The sequence below is a fragment of the Tetrao urogallus genome (genome assembly GCF_951394365.1).
Source record: "Tetrao urogallus genome assembly, chromosome: 1".
Classification (NCBI taxonomy): Eukaryota; Metazoa; Chordata; class Aves; order Galliformes; family Phasianidae; genus Tetrao; species Tetrao urogallus.
In genome coordinates, this window is record NC_136813.1 from 63,808,456 (window position 1) to 63,823,415 (window position 14,960).

Below are 14,960 nucleotides of genomic sequence, written 5' to 3' on the forward strand. Positions count from 1 at the left end.
CTTGTGACTGAAGGGTGCATTTAATGCCTGGCTACCTACCTGGCAGCCCACAACCTGCTGTTCTGTGAGGCCCCATTTTACAGGCAAGGGAATGTTTCTAACCAGATAGCAAAACTGACACATTTCCCCTTTGACATTAAAAGATAATGCATCTCTACATAGGTGAATAATTTAAATGGCAATTGCTGCATAGTTGTGTGTTAAATACAGCTAACTAACCTTGCAAAACATTACCTGTACTGTAGTCCCAGCAGATGCACCGTCAAGATGCAGAAGGCTGGCAGAGCAAGCAGAGGTGTCTGCATGAGGAATCCTCTCACCCAGCTGAGACAGTGCAAAAGGTTTCCCCACCTGAGCTGAGCTGTGCAGTTCCCCTTCCTAGACAACAAAGATCAAAAAGAGCTTTGAGGGCAGCACATCCCTGCCCCGCTGGCAGAGCATGGAGCAGCAAGGTTGTATGCTGGCATCAGTGCCTATGCCTGCCCACCTTCACTGAGCTGACAGCCTGAACTTTTTTGAGTCAGCCACGTGCTTATAACTCTTCACAGAAGGCACTGGCAACCCTGTGAGTCCCTCAGCGTATCTGCTCTATCCCTAATTAATTCCAGTTCCAAAATGTAGTTTAGCTACATGTTGATGTGTCACGTTTGATCAGGGTAACATATTTACAGGCTGATGGCTCTTAGATTGCTTTTGTGTCTTCCTTTCAAGAGGCACTTCCCACTCACTTATTATCAATTCTGACTTTGGGGAAGAGGCCAATACACCAGTAGTGCTTCTGACACATGAAGTCTGCTCAGGCACAATCTCAAAAGCAGTGCAGCTCCCTGCTTTTGATGCTGGAGCTGTGTGTCTTAGACCAGGCTCAGGCACCTTGCTGTGTCTGATCACCAAGGGCTTGACTTTACCTGGCTGGACCAGCAGCAAAGATGTGAACAAAACCTTCCTCCCAGGCTGTCCATTAGCAAGCAGGACTGACTCCTGCAGTCAAAGCAGCCCTTCTGGTGCAGGGTCCCAATACAACAGATACTTCCATGTTAAGCTCTGTGGAGGGCACTGCCTCTTTGCCACCTGATAGTTCCAATGCAAATGCAACTACCAGAAGTTGCACAGCCAGATACAAGGTCATAACCAACCAAATGCCAGGTACTGCAAGTGAGGGGCTGAGTTAGTATCAACACCAGACTGAGACGTCACTTTACAATATGGATGGTTGTTTATTTATTGTTTTATCATGACACATAAAAAAGCTATGGCTGCAATATCAAAATATGGTGTCACTTACAAAATACCAGTATTATTCATGCGGTGGTAAGATACTGTTAACATTTACAGAGATGTGTGTCATAATTCCACAGTCTTGCCAAATGTTTTGCCCCTATGACAAAACCCCGCGGCAAGCAGACAACGGATGGGATGCAGTGTCCTGTTATCAAGGTTTTGCATCTTTGATTACCGAATGGCCTATAACAGTATCAATGATTGGTGCTAAATCTAATCCTTTTGGATATGTTAGACGGGTCCTTTACTTTTACAGTATGTGTCAGAATAAAAGAGAAGCATCTGAAAAATAAAGAGACGGCATTTCCTTACAAAATGAGATGAAAAAAATAAAAAACCATACAAATGGAACATTCAAGTGTTTCTTTTTATATTTAAAGCTCTTATTTCAATATACTGTATTTAAACATTCTTAAATAATCACTCTGTACCTTTGATTTTCTGTTTCATTTTTTGGAAACAAATAGAGTAATCTCACTATAAATGTGTGCAAATAGAAAATATATAAATATATTTAAGGCCCATGTCATAAAAAGGTGGACTCAGAATTGTCACTTTTCCAATGGTCAGCTGGGGTCCCTTTCATTTTGTCCTGGAAGTTATTTGAGCTCTGTTCTTTTAAGTCTTTGAAGTCCTCCTGCAAGGAAGAGCCAAGCACACACATACTGTCTTGTGTTTCATTTTGTAAACTACTCGATGACACCTGTAAAACAGTTCCAAAGCGGCTGAACAGTGGAGTTGATGTGATCCACTTCAACAAACTGAAGTCTGTTTGGTCGACTGCCGAGCTCCATGGGAAAGTTCCTCCCATGGGAGACAACTCCATCTCTGAAGTGCTGTGAGTAACTTCACGAAATCCCACAGACCTTTCCTGGCTGTGTGCTGATGAGGGGAGACTGCTTTCCTCATAAATCAGAGCACGCTGAGGAGAGGCAGACACAATCAGATCTGTTGCACGCTCTGCCTTTTTGCAGAGCTTTTGCTCTTGGAAAAGTGACTCATTTGTTGGAGATGCTGGTGAAGGCGCGTTTTGGTTGTAAGGCTTAAAACTGTCACTGGCATTCGAGACAAGGTTTGGTGAGAAGCTGTTTGCAAAGGATTGTGTCTGATGTATTGGTCCTTTTTTGACATCCAGCTTGGTCAGAAGCTGGGTGCGAATCTCTGGAGATAGTTTACTCAGCTGGCGTCCAAGCTGAAGCTGCGTTGGGAATAGTGTTCCCTGAAGGGTTCTGTACAGAAATCTGCAAGAAGAGAACGTGCATATGAAAGGAACTGAAAGAGAGAAGGTACTCAGGTTATTATCATGAGAATATATAAAAAAATGTAAAACAGGAAAATAAGAGATTTATGTGCCCTTCTTATGTTTGACACAAGAAAGATTACTGATGAAAACTTCTGACTGCTGTGCTAATATGTGAATAATAACAAGCAGTGTAATAAAAATGGCTTTTAGCCAGTGATCCACTTTGTGATGGCACAGGGTCTTTCATCTTTCCTGATGTGGATTCAAGGCAAAGGGTAGATCAGTCGGTAGGGAAGGCTTCTTACATCCATAAGCAGGCAGATGAGTCCACAACATGGGCGCAATCTGGTTTAGTGCCAGATCTGGAGGTGGATCTGCATTTGGATTTGGATTGGAGCTTGATGATCCTTGGGGTCCCTTGCAACTCAAGCCATTCTATGATTCTATGCTACGATAGTTCAGAATTCTGAACTATCAGAATTTCTGTATTGCACATCAGGACAGGTTGAATCTGGAAGAATCATGAAAAACCTCACAAGACAGAAAATCTCTGCATGGCCAGGAGCTTCAATATACACCAGTCTACAGGACCAAACTGTTTACAATTATTCCCCTCCTGTGGTGTACAGCCAGGAACTGCGGTCTCTTCCTGTGATCAGGAGCACAGAAAAGGTTAAACGACCTGACTTGATAAAATGACCCACTGAAAAATGTTGTCTTGGTTGATAAGCCAATGAGAGAATATATTTCTTGCCCTCGTAATCGTATGTATGAAGTGCTTTCACATATGAGAAATGATACAATACCTGGGCAGCAATGCAACTACTGGTGATATAATGCAAGTGAAGTAGAATATCGGGTCTCCCATCAGCCTTTCCATAGTCCAGTAGGGATTGGATGGAGGATGGCATACTGGGCAGGAAGCATTGTAAACCAGAGCCACAAAGAAAAATAAAAGGATACTGAAGATGCAAGATGACCAGTGGAGGAATGTCTAGAACAACAAAAGAAACAACAAAAGAGCAATGATTCTTTCCTTTGTGAGAAAACTATTCTGAATTAACTGCTCCTAATTTCTGAAGCTAAATCCATGTACGGCAAAGAATTTAGAGCCTTGCATTTTGAAAGATTCTTATTAGATACAAAACACTAAATGCTGTGCACAAGTCACAGTTCAAAACCTTTTTCATGTTTGCTTAAAACACTTGATAAAAATAGAATGTGCTGGGTGAATGGAATGAACATCTTGTGTTTCTGTAAAATTGCACTAAGAAAGAAATGACAGTATGCCAGCAAGTTTCCGTGGAGACTGTGGGTACCTTACCCAAGTTTTGGTTTCAATAGCCAAATGTAGTATGATGGTGAAAAGTGCTGTTGTGGTGATGGGAGTTCCCCAGGAGAAAATATCCACCTCGGAATCATAGTAAGTCTGTAAAGGAGGAGACAGAATTTAGCCCAAACTGTTACCAGTTCTCAACATGCCTGAAATAGAATGTCTTAAACCAAACACTTACAAAATAAGGGATGAAGAAGCAAACAAGGCTTTGATACATAGCATCAATCATGTTCATCCAAAACATGTGTGGTTGATACTCCTGCAGCACAAAAAATAGAAAAGAAGGAAATCAGAGATGCTATTTGCTGGGCTAAGTATTTTCGAGTGGCTTGTGCCACTGTCTCCAACACTTTGGTGATCACCCTTGGGGATGAATTATGAAGTCTATCTGCAAGTCACTCCCTTCTGGGAGGAGAATCTTCTCCATTTTTGTTTGCTACCAGAGGGTGTAATCTGAATCTGACACTTCCAATACACACTCAGACCAGCAGATGTTTATGAAGGTGCCCAAATTTATGCACTACAGTTACACCAGTGATTTCAGGTGCTCTCTGAGGTGAAGGCATGTGAGTAAATGGGTTTTAAATCATGTGCAACATGTGCACCCAAACACGGAATGTATATTTGCAAGAGAGAAAAAAGAAAGAATGCATAGATGCTTAGAAAGGAAGATCCACAACAATGAACTTTAATGAAAATTCATGTAGGAATGTATGCTATGTTACAAATACACATACAAAACATATGTATATATATATATAATTTATCTGTGTGTGGGTACAAAATTGCTTGCTAAAAACCATATTTAATCTAATATTTTGATTGGGGTGGTATGAATGATCATAAAAAAGACTGAAGTACAAGGAAAAATAATTTATAAATGGAAAAATATGTATTTATTTATTTGAGGATACAGACTCTGTCTCTAGCCACCAGGCCCATCTCAGATCTTCCCCCTTTGAAGAATATCACAGCAGCCTAAAAGCAAAAACTGAAAGATGCTTAGAAAGAATTCTGGTGTCCTTTTGTCTACTGAAGAAACATGTGAATAAGGACTGGAACAGGTGGCTCAGTGCAACTGTGGAATTTCCGTTCTTGGAAATATTTAAAACTGGACTAGATAAAGCTCTAAGCAACCTCATGTAGAATTGAAGTTAGGCTAGTGTGGAGCAGGAGGCTGGACAAGATAATTTCCAGTGGTCTTTCCAACCTCAATTATTTTGAAATTCTGCAAGCATACAGCAGGTACTTTTCTGAAAGTGATCCTTCTTGAAGGAGAACTTTCGCCAGGTTTTTAAATTCCTTTTTAGGTATTCAGAGAAAACATTCACCAAATTTCAAACAAACTTAGAATAGTCCCTGTGCTTGCTGATGGGAAATGTACTGTGCACTGGAGACTTCTCTCCCCAGTTTGCCAGCTGAAGACAGGCAGACATAAATACCCAACAAGCTTAAGCTGTGATTAAATTTCAAAGAAACAAGGAAAAAAAAAATGGAAACCAGGAGCTGGGTGAAAAAGAGAATTTGCACTAAAGTGCTAAAATTCTTTCAACTTTCCAGCACAGTGTCTAGCAGTGTGTCAACAAGGACACTGAGAGGCAAAATGGTCACTGCCTCCCTCAGAGAGCAGAGCGTCAATACTTTTAAGAAAGGCTTTTTCCTTGCAAGCAACAACTGGATGTGAATAGTTTTGCCAAACAGAAAGATTTTCCCACATTGTAGCTGTAATTATTGGAAATTTGGTTTCAGTCCCCCCTGCAATTCCTCCTGTCTTCTTTGTGCAACTTAAGCAGACAGGAACAAGGTGCTTTCAACAAAGCTTTCTGAATCTACTGTCTGCTGATGATGGCTTCACTCAGGGTCTATCAACCTCTGTGCTTACTCTTAAAACCATCTTTGTCTTTTGTCTGTAAAGGGCTCAGGCTTGAAGTTGTGACTAAGTATGGTGAGGTACTACAAAAAATCTAACTTCAGTAGCTATTTGTGAGTCTAGATCATGAGGGAAATGCTCAGCTCAGGCTGATTTGAAGTGCCCATCTTCCCACCCGATAAACATTTCAAAACACAGCTGGTCTTTTTTGCTGTTGATCATGTTTTAGATGTACTTTTGCCACCTAGATACTTTGACTCAGTTGAGCAATAGCAAGCAATAGTAACAATGATTATCCACATCTTTTTATCAGCCATGTGCCCACTTGGAGCCAAGTTGGTTTCCAATTGAAACTGAAGGCATCTAAGAAAAAAAAAAATTACAAAAAGCAGAAGCTTTTACCTCCATGTTCTGTCCGCTTTTGTAAAGCTGAGGTACAGATAGTAACACTTCAGCTGGCACATCCTTATCCAGCACACCAGTAATCAGTTGTGGAAGAGAAGAGAAAAGCAAATTAAAGAAGATGAGATACCACTGGTCAACCATGGATGAGCCGGAGAACCCACAGTAGAACTGGTACCAGAAAAGAAGGGCCACAAACATCTGAAAGAGAACCAGCAATGCCATAAATAGGAGAGGAGAGACAGCATCATCATCCCATTCTGAAATCATTCTCATTCCAGTTCTGCAAGGACTTATCCATGTACCCTAAGCACGTGAGTTTTTCTAGTGAAACCTAGACTTGAATTCACTGTTCCTCATGGCTGTACCACTTAACTAAGTCACAGTTTGGCAAATCTGGAAGTCTTTGTGCTGCTGAGCCCTCAGATCTTGTGAGTCAGGACTTGAATTTTCAGTTCAAGTGAAATTCTGAAATGCAACTCAGTTAACCATAAAAAACTCTCCCAGCTGCAGCTGACCTATAGGTATTTGAGTACTGATCACACAGCACTTACATTGCTGTCATAAGAATAAGCATTTTCATAATAACACCTTCTTCTGATTTAGAAGGCTCAGCTAGTCTTGAAAGGGTAAATGCAGAGTTTTTCCAAGACTAACATGAGACTTCCAGAAGCAAGACAGATGAAACAACAGGGTCTAACAAAGTAATTCTTAACTGTTCTGATCTTTGTGCTTTGAAATTCAGCAGATGAACAGCGCAGTGAAGACTCCTCTGCCTTACTTACTCTTCATTTGAATGAAGGAATTGATTGCATATACATCAGTGAGACTGGTAGCTTGGTTCTACCTTCTTCTACAATCCCTGCAACATGAAAAATCCTAAGGATTTTAGGGCTTAGGAGAGGTGCTGTTTTCACCTGTGAAGGGAGGTTTGAGGTCTAGCACAGCTTCCTAGGGAAGGAAATAAATTCCAAGGCTTACTCCTCCTAAAATTCCAATTTTAATTACTCTCTGTAAAGTGATTAACACTACAGAGAAGGCAACCTTGGCAACTGACCCTCTGGGGTTTTCCTCATTTTAACCATGAAGAAGGGAAATGACGTGACCTCTTATTTTCTCTTTTATATTTTGTTCTCCAACGCTTTCAACTAACTGGAGTATGTTAACCCTTTTCATCTTCATGTATTTAGAGGAAAATAATAATTTATTCTATCTGAAATTCAAATGTGTAAGAGAAATACCCACAGTCTGCTTTGGCAGTGAAAACCACTGCAAGGAGAATAAGGATGTCTTGTACAGGGAAACTGCCAGAAAACACGAGGCTTAATCCTGCTCCACATAAATATATACAGATGTGTATACAGAGAGATGCACAGTATGTACATGTTCAGGCAATATGTGCATACTACACTGTAGTAGTTCATATATCAATAGCAACATGTCTCACAATCTGTGAGCCCATAGCATAAACTAATCTTCCAGAAGTTAAGCATAATCTTAAGGATCAGCTCTAGAAGTGCTTCATATATTTCAGGAAAAACGTCTTCCTTTGCCTAAAACAGAGTTTAAGCTCTGGGTTAACAGAGCTTTTGATCAGTTGGCTGGAAGATGGCAATTTCATTCACAATTGAACAGACTTTGAAATTTACTTCCGTTCCACATCCAAAAGACAACAAAACTTCCTGAGTCTTTTCACAAAATGGAATTGCAATAAATACACGGATTTAGAGACTTTTCTCTTGCTTGCTTGAAATAAACATAATCCAGCTAATCCTGGACCTAAGAAATTTTCCTCTCCAGAGCCTTGCTAAATTCCCATCCTGGAAACAGTTTGGCTTTGACAAAAATGGGGAGTCTGATGAAAATACACTCAGATGAGTTTTTTCATGCTATCTCTAGTTTGGGTCTCAGCAGTGCTGTTAAAGAAAGCTGTGCAAATAAGTGGCACTTCAGTAACCAGTGAATCAATTTCTCCCCCCTCAAATTTTATTTTGGATTAAACAAGTGTTTGATTTAAAACACAGCATTTCCTCATTTGTGTACATTACCCACCTGAAAAACAGTGAAAACAAATTAAATTTAATGAGTTTTCAATGTAAAAATTGAGTTAGATTTTTGACAAGAAAGGTTTACTTATTTATTTTTTTTCTCCCAGATGAGTCTCTGAGGAATTTGGCCCCAAGTGGAAGACTTCAGTGAATACAGTGCATGTCAAAAAATGTCCAGTGCTCTCTTGCAGAGGTAATGCATTAAGGAGAACAAGCAGTGCATGCTTGTGCAGGAGAAGTTTGTTTATATAAAGTCCCTTTGTGTCATGCTTGGTTATTTCCAGTCATGCTATGTTTTAGTTTATATTTTATTTGTATTTTTATTCTCTCTTCCAAGCCAAACATCTTCTTGGATAAGTCATCTGAGTTTCCAAATGGCTTTTGCAGCAACTTGGAATTTAAACTTTAAGTTCTACGGGAAAATGGAAAGTTTCACAACACATGCAACTGGGAAAAATAACACTTGAGTGAGTAGAAACCTTGAGGAACATTTGCAGTGTAGATATCTTTCTCTCCACTGAGAACTATCCAAAATTTTCTCCTAGCAGAAAGATCAGGTGCTCCTATCTTTCATTTTTGAATAATCTTCCCTTAAGGGCAGGCACAGTGTCAGACATATTCATGTCTATATGCTGGATATCCCACTACAGTTTAGAGACAGCAGAAACAAGAATTGCTCAGAAAACTCTGAAGGCTGCCAAGGCAGAGCCACTACAAAGGGATATTCTTCAGTTATATGCTAACCCTGAGGCAGCAGCTTTTGAAAATGTCTTACTAAAAATGGCATGAGAAATAATACTTGTAATCAAGGGGAGTTGTACCAAAAGAAATGGAAGATTTTACAAGGGCTGAACAAAAATACAGATATATAAACATCTCTGACTGCTGACTGCTGGAATGTCTTATGTGTATTATTATTATTATTTTTATTATTATTATTATTATTTTAATATGAGATTGCTCTGAAATATATTTCCTGGAAGTGGGAGGTTTGATACTGTCAAGCCAAAGGGTATCTTGGAAATGTTCAGTGCTGGGGCTAGAGTGCAGATGTCCAGCATCATCCAGGACCAAGCTGTAGTACTCACACATTTGAAAACCAGCACATATTTCATTGTTGTGTTTCAACAGGTGAACCTCCACTGACTGCAACATGATTTAAGTCTACTTGCTATTCCAGGCTCAGGCAGCAATTCAGACTTTCCAAGCCCCTTCTGTTTTTTTTTTGCATGTAGTTTCTGATCAGACCACAGACAGCATTTTATCATGCTCATGTTAGCACAAAGCTGGTTTATTAATGCTTTAGTTCTCCTATATATTCCAAGAATATTTAAAATTTTCAGCACATAATGGTCTTTTCCTGAGAAGATGACTATCTTCAGGTTGGGATCAGACAGAGATTAGCCAGACGAAGAGGAATTTACATAAAAACTTACAATGGATTGAAAAATTGAGACTGGATGGAATTTGGAATGCAACTTTTACGAAACTGAGAGCTACATTTTTTCTCAGTAACATTTGGATAGTGAGGATGAAATCCATTCTCCCACTCATGGTTCACATATTATCCTCTGGAGTAAGCAGAGGTCTGAGAGCTCTGGCTCTCTTCTTTTTCCCACTTCTTCATATCCCTGGCTCCCAGGGTGATTTGTAGGTGTTGAAAGTGAGGAGATCAATGTGCCAGCCAGCCACTCCCACACAGCTGATGGAATTCTTGCTTGTCTCGTTAGGCAGTTTTCAATCAATCACCTTTGTACTCTGAGATCAATGCAAAGACATTTGGTATGAGCCAGGCAGTCGAGCTGCTATGGCTCAGTGCCCAGGACTGGACTAACTCCTGTTTCATGCACCAGGGAGGAAACACAGACCCTTAGTCTGTTCTTCACCACGGTGTGCTTCCTTTCTAATGAATTCTTTCAGTTAGCTGGGAATAAGATAGATCAATGAAAAATCTTCCAGATCTTGGCATCTGAGACATACAGAGGTCTTGAATTATCTCAAGTCACCAGGGACATTGTACAATGATTCATAAGCAATTACAAGATGGAGTCAGGAAGAGAAAACACACCCAAGGGCTACTTGGACCAATGCTGGATGACCTTGGCATTAAAGACTCCCGTGTCTAGCCAGCTAAATTCTGTGAAACTGCTCTATAAATGAAACTTTTCTTAAGCAGTGCTTGTTATTTCTGTTACCTAATTTGCACATTCAGCAGCACACTGTAGCTGTTATGGAGTGAGTCCTGTATTTTTGCAAATGGCAGCCAGCTGTCTTTCAACTCTGCAAGTTTTTTTGCAGCTTATTTATAAGCTGTTTGAAGGCTGACCTAATGCTCACTTAGCACAGAATAAACCCTGGAAACATATGTTGCTACAAAGCTGCCAAGTTAAACACTTACTGCATTTTTGTAGAAGAAATACAGCACCATGTTGGCAAGTCGGGAATAACACCAGTGACCATGAACAAGCAAGAGCTTCTCTAAATGTCGGAACCTCGGGATTGCAAAGTCGCTTGCCATCACCGCCTGTAATGAGAGGAAAGTTGAAACCACTATTGTAAGGTGTCACATTCAGCCCCAACAGTGAACATAGTCATCTTCTCAGCTTATAAAGTCACTGGAAGTTGTGGCGATGAGGAATCAAACTCATTATAGCGCACAGGAAATGCAGCCTTGGGATTCACGTAAGAAAATCCGGTGGCTTTGCAGAACATGCCAGAAGACCTGGTCCTTGCCCAGTGGAGATGATGGTCTACACTCCAGGTTGTGACAAGCAAGAGTTGGGACAATGGCTGGCAAGTAGTTGCATGAGCCTCAGGGCTCAGAGTAACACATGTGTGAACATCTCAGTTGCTGTAATGTCTTTCTCTGTAAAACCAAAGGGTTACATATGGGGCAAAATGAACTGCCAGTGAATGAAACAGAAAAGCACAATTAAGAGCTTGCATCACAATTACTGGACTTTAAAAGACAAAACAATAAAAATACTGGTTTCAAAGAACATTTGCAATCCTGGTTTATAAAGCGTACTCAGCAGTTCTGAGACATCCGTATTTTGAGGGATTTTTAAAATCATGTGCTAAAACTCTCTATGAATAATCATGTTAGATGAGACTCCCCTGGGGTTGTGCAGACTGCCAAATCAAACTGACAACATGAGTCAAGTGGATGCACTTTCTCTCTACTTCTGAATGACTAAAATTCAAGGCACTGTACACATCTAAATGACACCATCCGGTAAGTGATGGTTATCACAGGCATTTCATGATCTTCCATATCCTAGGATCACATTAAGATTTCATATAATACTACCTTACATTTCATTTTTAGTTTTTAATTTTGATATCAGCTACCTTTTCAGCAAAAGCGTGAGGAAAGGTGAAAATCTCCAGAGGATCAAGTCTTCCTCATACTCTCTGGAGTATTTTGACCATGTTTTCAAACGAGACATCTTTCCTTTTAATTCTTCCCTCTTCCTTCTCTTGGTAAACCATCAAAAGGAATCATTTTTCCCAAATAAGTGTGCTTTTAGAAGCTATTCAAATAAACTCAGAAACACTCTGGAATGCAATGTAATTTAAGCAACAGATTTAATATAAGCACTGGGACATTTTTCAAATGTTGACCTATCCATCCTGGGATTTCTCAGGTACTGAGATACAGTTGTCACAACCTCACACATCAGTCTGATTTGTCTTGCAGACACGTTGCTCTTCACGATTTGAGAACAGAGCTCTGCCACATCTGCTTCCTCATCCTCTGCCCAATCTCAGCCTGTCCCAATGCTCAAGCAAAACGGTTAGCTTCTTTGCAGCTCTGTTTCTATATTACTTCACAACACACTATGAGAAATGTGTAATTTTTTAAAATTCCATTTTGATTAGAATGAGGAACATGGGAAGACAGTGTTATCCAACTGCATCTGTATGCTTATTTCACTTCAAAATATCGTCTCAATTTTCACTTTTTAATTTTTTCTTCCAGCTTTTTCAAAGGAAAAAATGATTCATGCTCCACACACTTCCATAGAATTTGGAAAGAAAATGAATCAGAGTGTATTGCTGTTTCAGACATCCAAATCCTCAGAGCCTTTTGAGTATCTGCATGCATAAGATTCTGACAGCTGTTTATAGTAAAAAGGCCTGCATGGTTCTTTGGACCTTGGAGCAAAGGAAGAGATCTACTAATATTTTCCACTCCACTGAACTTTCATTTAGAAAAACACAGACAGTTTAATGGGTTAATGAACAAATAACTTTCAGACTTAAATACACCACAAAAAAAGAAAAGAAACGAGGGCATCTGAGGATTTCTCATTGTCAGTGCTCAGCTGAAAGTAGCATGACGGCAAGAGGAATTAAAAAATGCATGCTACATATGTCTACATTAGGAGAAAAATAGATCTGAATTAATATAAAGATTTTAAGAGTTGATAAGCTGATAAGAGCTGATAAGACTCAAGGAGACTGGGCAGACCCTTTTTGAATTGGTGGGCTTGAAGAAGACTCCACATTCTCCTCTGGGTTTCCTGTGATGGTGCAAAAGCTATGCAAAGCTCTTGGGGCTCTGTTATGTAGCAATGAATTTACTTGGTATTAGCTTAGTTCAAGGCTTCCTTTTCTCCTGCCCTCTCCATCCACCACAATCAGATTCAGAGGGCCTATAGCTGAGATGCTATAAGTATCAGAATATTGTTGTGGTAGCTTCTTCCTGTCTAAGTTACAGCTGCTGCCAACTCTGGAGAAGCATTTTTAAAGAAATTTGAAGCCTGAAATCTTTCTCTTTGAATAGCACTCATGGACATCCACTTGCACTGGACATGACTTTGACTAAACTTCATGGATGATTAAAAGGAGAAAATAAGAGCTCTACTAGGTCAGGCTGAAGCCCATCATATTCCCTGGTATTCAGCCTTTAACAGTGGCCAAGAGACAGAGCCTTTGGAAGAGTGTATGATTGGAGAAACATCTGGCTTTTCTCTAGACTACTGTCCTAGCTCCTAGATACTTTTATCCCGGAAAACACACAAATGTGCCATCTAAGTTCAAAGCTCAGTTAGATTTTTATTTCTTAAGTTTGTATTTTGAATTCAGTTAAATTACAGTACTCATGAAATTCCCTGGAATAAAAAAACTATCACCACTTCTTTGCTCCACCGTGGGGCACAGAACCACCTGCTGGTAACTAAAGGAGTATGTTCATCTGCTTAGGTCCTCAGGACGAAAACAATTCCCATCCTGCCTGAAGAGCTCTTAGGTTGTGAAAATGAGGTATCTTCCTCACTCTGTGTGCCTTACTGCTATTTTTGGTGCTAGCATAGCAAGTGAGCTACATTAACATTAGGAAACAGAGGCAATAGATAATACAGTAGGTAAATAAGCTTCCTCTCTTTTGGGGATGGGAGAAGTGCCTCTTATACAGTAGCAAATGCAGTAATAACAGGCTGAAGATATCCAAAAGACTGCAAGTCCCTCTACTCTGCCATTCCCTGTGGCAGGAAATGGGGAAAAAAAACCAACACTTGGTGCTGTAGGGAGCAGTAGTTCTGCAAAGGGCCAAGATTTTCTATTTCTTCACTGTTCTGCTGTCTGGATAAGGCTAAGTAAAAAGTTGTGTGGGCGTACTGGCTAAAAGATACCACTACACTATGCAAACAAACTACTTCAGCTGGATGGGCTTGTGCAGCTATTCCACAGGAGGAGTATAACCAAGCAGTGCAAGAGAGAATAACAGCAGAATAAGGTGATTCTAATTTCAAGTCTAACTAATACATTGCTGAGCTTTATTCCCTCCTTGAAACCAATATTTATTAAATGATTTCTTAAAATACATTGCTTACAGGGATCTGATAAGCTGAACTTTCTGAGAAGTTAACATGTAAGCGCAGCACAGATCTGAGAACAAATACAAGCTCAAACTCAAGCTGAAAGCATCCCTATGAAGCACAACTGGCACTCAGCGCAACTTGCAGCTTCTCCTTTATTTGTGCTCGCTATCCAAAAGCAGGTTTGTCAAGCTAGCATATGAGAAGTGCCTATTTCAGTCTTTGCACATGCTTGTCAGTGAACGAGCAACATTACCTGCATGCCTTCTTGACCGGAGATCCCCACACCAACATCTGCAACTTGGATCATACTGACATCATTAGCACCATCACCTGAAGATGACAAGATACAGTTTTATTTATCCTAAGTAGACCAGGAAATAGCAAAGCAAATGAAAACTATTTATTACTATGCGTTGGCTGAGTATAGAAAGGGAGTTGTGGGATTAAAAAAAAGCCACCTTTGGAACCTAAGGTTCAAAGCTTGGCAAAGCTGATGAGACATTCTTTTCAGCAAAACCTAAAATATCAGCCCTGAACTGAACAAATACGAAAACACACCAAGAATGAGCTTCTTACTGCTCCTGCTTCCTTATAACTGTCTGTTTGCAGTAAGGTACGATTAAGAATGAAACATGCAGTGAAGATGCCCATCTAGCAAAAAACATAGCAATACGAAAAAGCGGATGAATTCTTGACTTGGATTGCCTAGTCTGGCATCACTAATATAGCGCTGCAGGCAGATTTATCTGCATGGGTTACAGAGTCACCATCTCTTGCTCTTTTTCTAATCATCACACTTCAAGGTGACAAAACTGATGTCTTTGTTACTGTTCGAAACAAACTCAGCTTAGCTTGTGTTGGTTAAAAGGGAAGATAGAACAACTAGTTTTTTAAACCAGAGCAAGAGTTTGAATTCAATGCACAGGTTCAGACTGCTTAGAAAGACTGAAAACAC

The 14,960-nt window shown here is 40.0% G+C and overlaps 1 protein-coding gene across 1 annotated transcript in view; it reads right to left on the reverse strand.

Moving 5' to 3' along the window:
- Positions 1 to 1,807: 1,807 nt before the first annotated feature.
- The window catches only part of ATP10A (ATPase phospholipid transporting 10A (putative)), a gene marked incomplete at both ends in the record, with an annotated part of 108,200 nt that continues 95,047 nt past the window's right edge, over positions 1,808 to 14,960 (reverse strand). The window contains 5 exons of the mRNA XM_079544341.1: positions 1,808 to 2,522; positions 3,061 to 3,173; positions 3,849 to 3,953; positions 10,579 to 10,704; positions 14,259 to 14,335. Coding sequence (XP_079400467.1) covers positions 1,808 to 2,522; positions 3,061 to 3,173; positions 3,849 to 3,953; positions 10,579 to 10,704; positions 14,259 to 14,335 — 1,136 coding nt within the window. The remainder of the gene's footprint in view (positions 2,523 to 3,060; positions 3,174 to 3,848; positions 3,954 to 10,578; positions 10,705 to 14,258; positions 14,336 to 14,960) is intronic.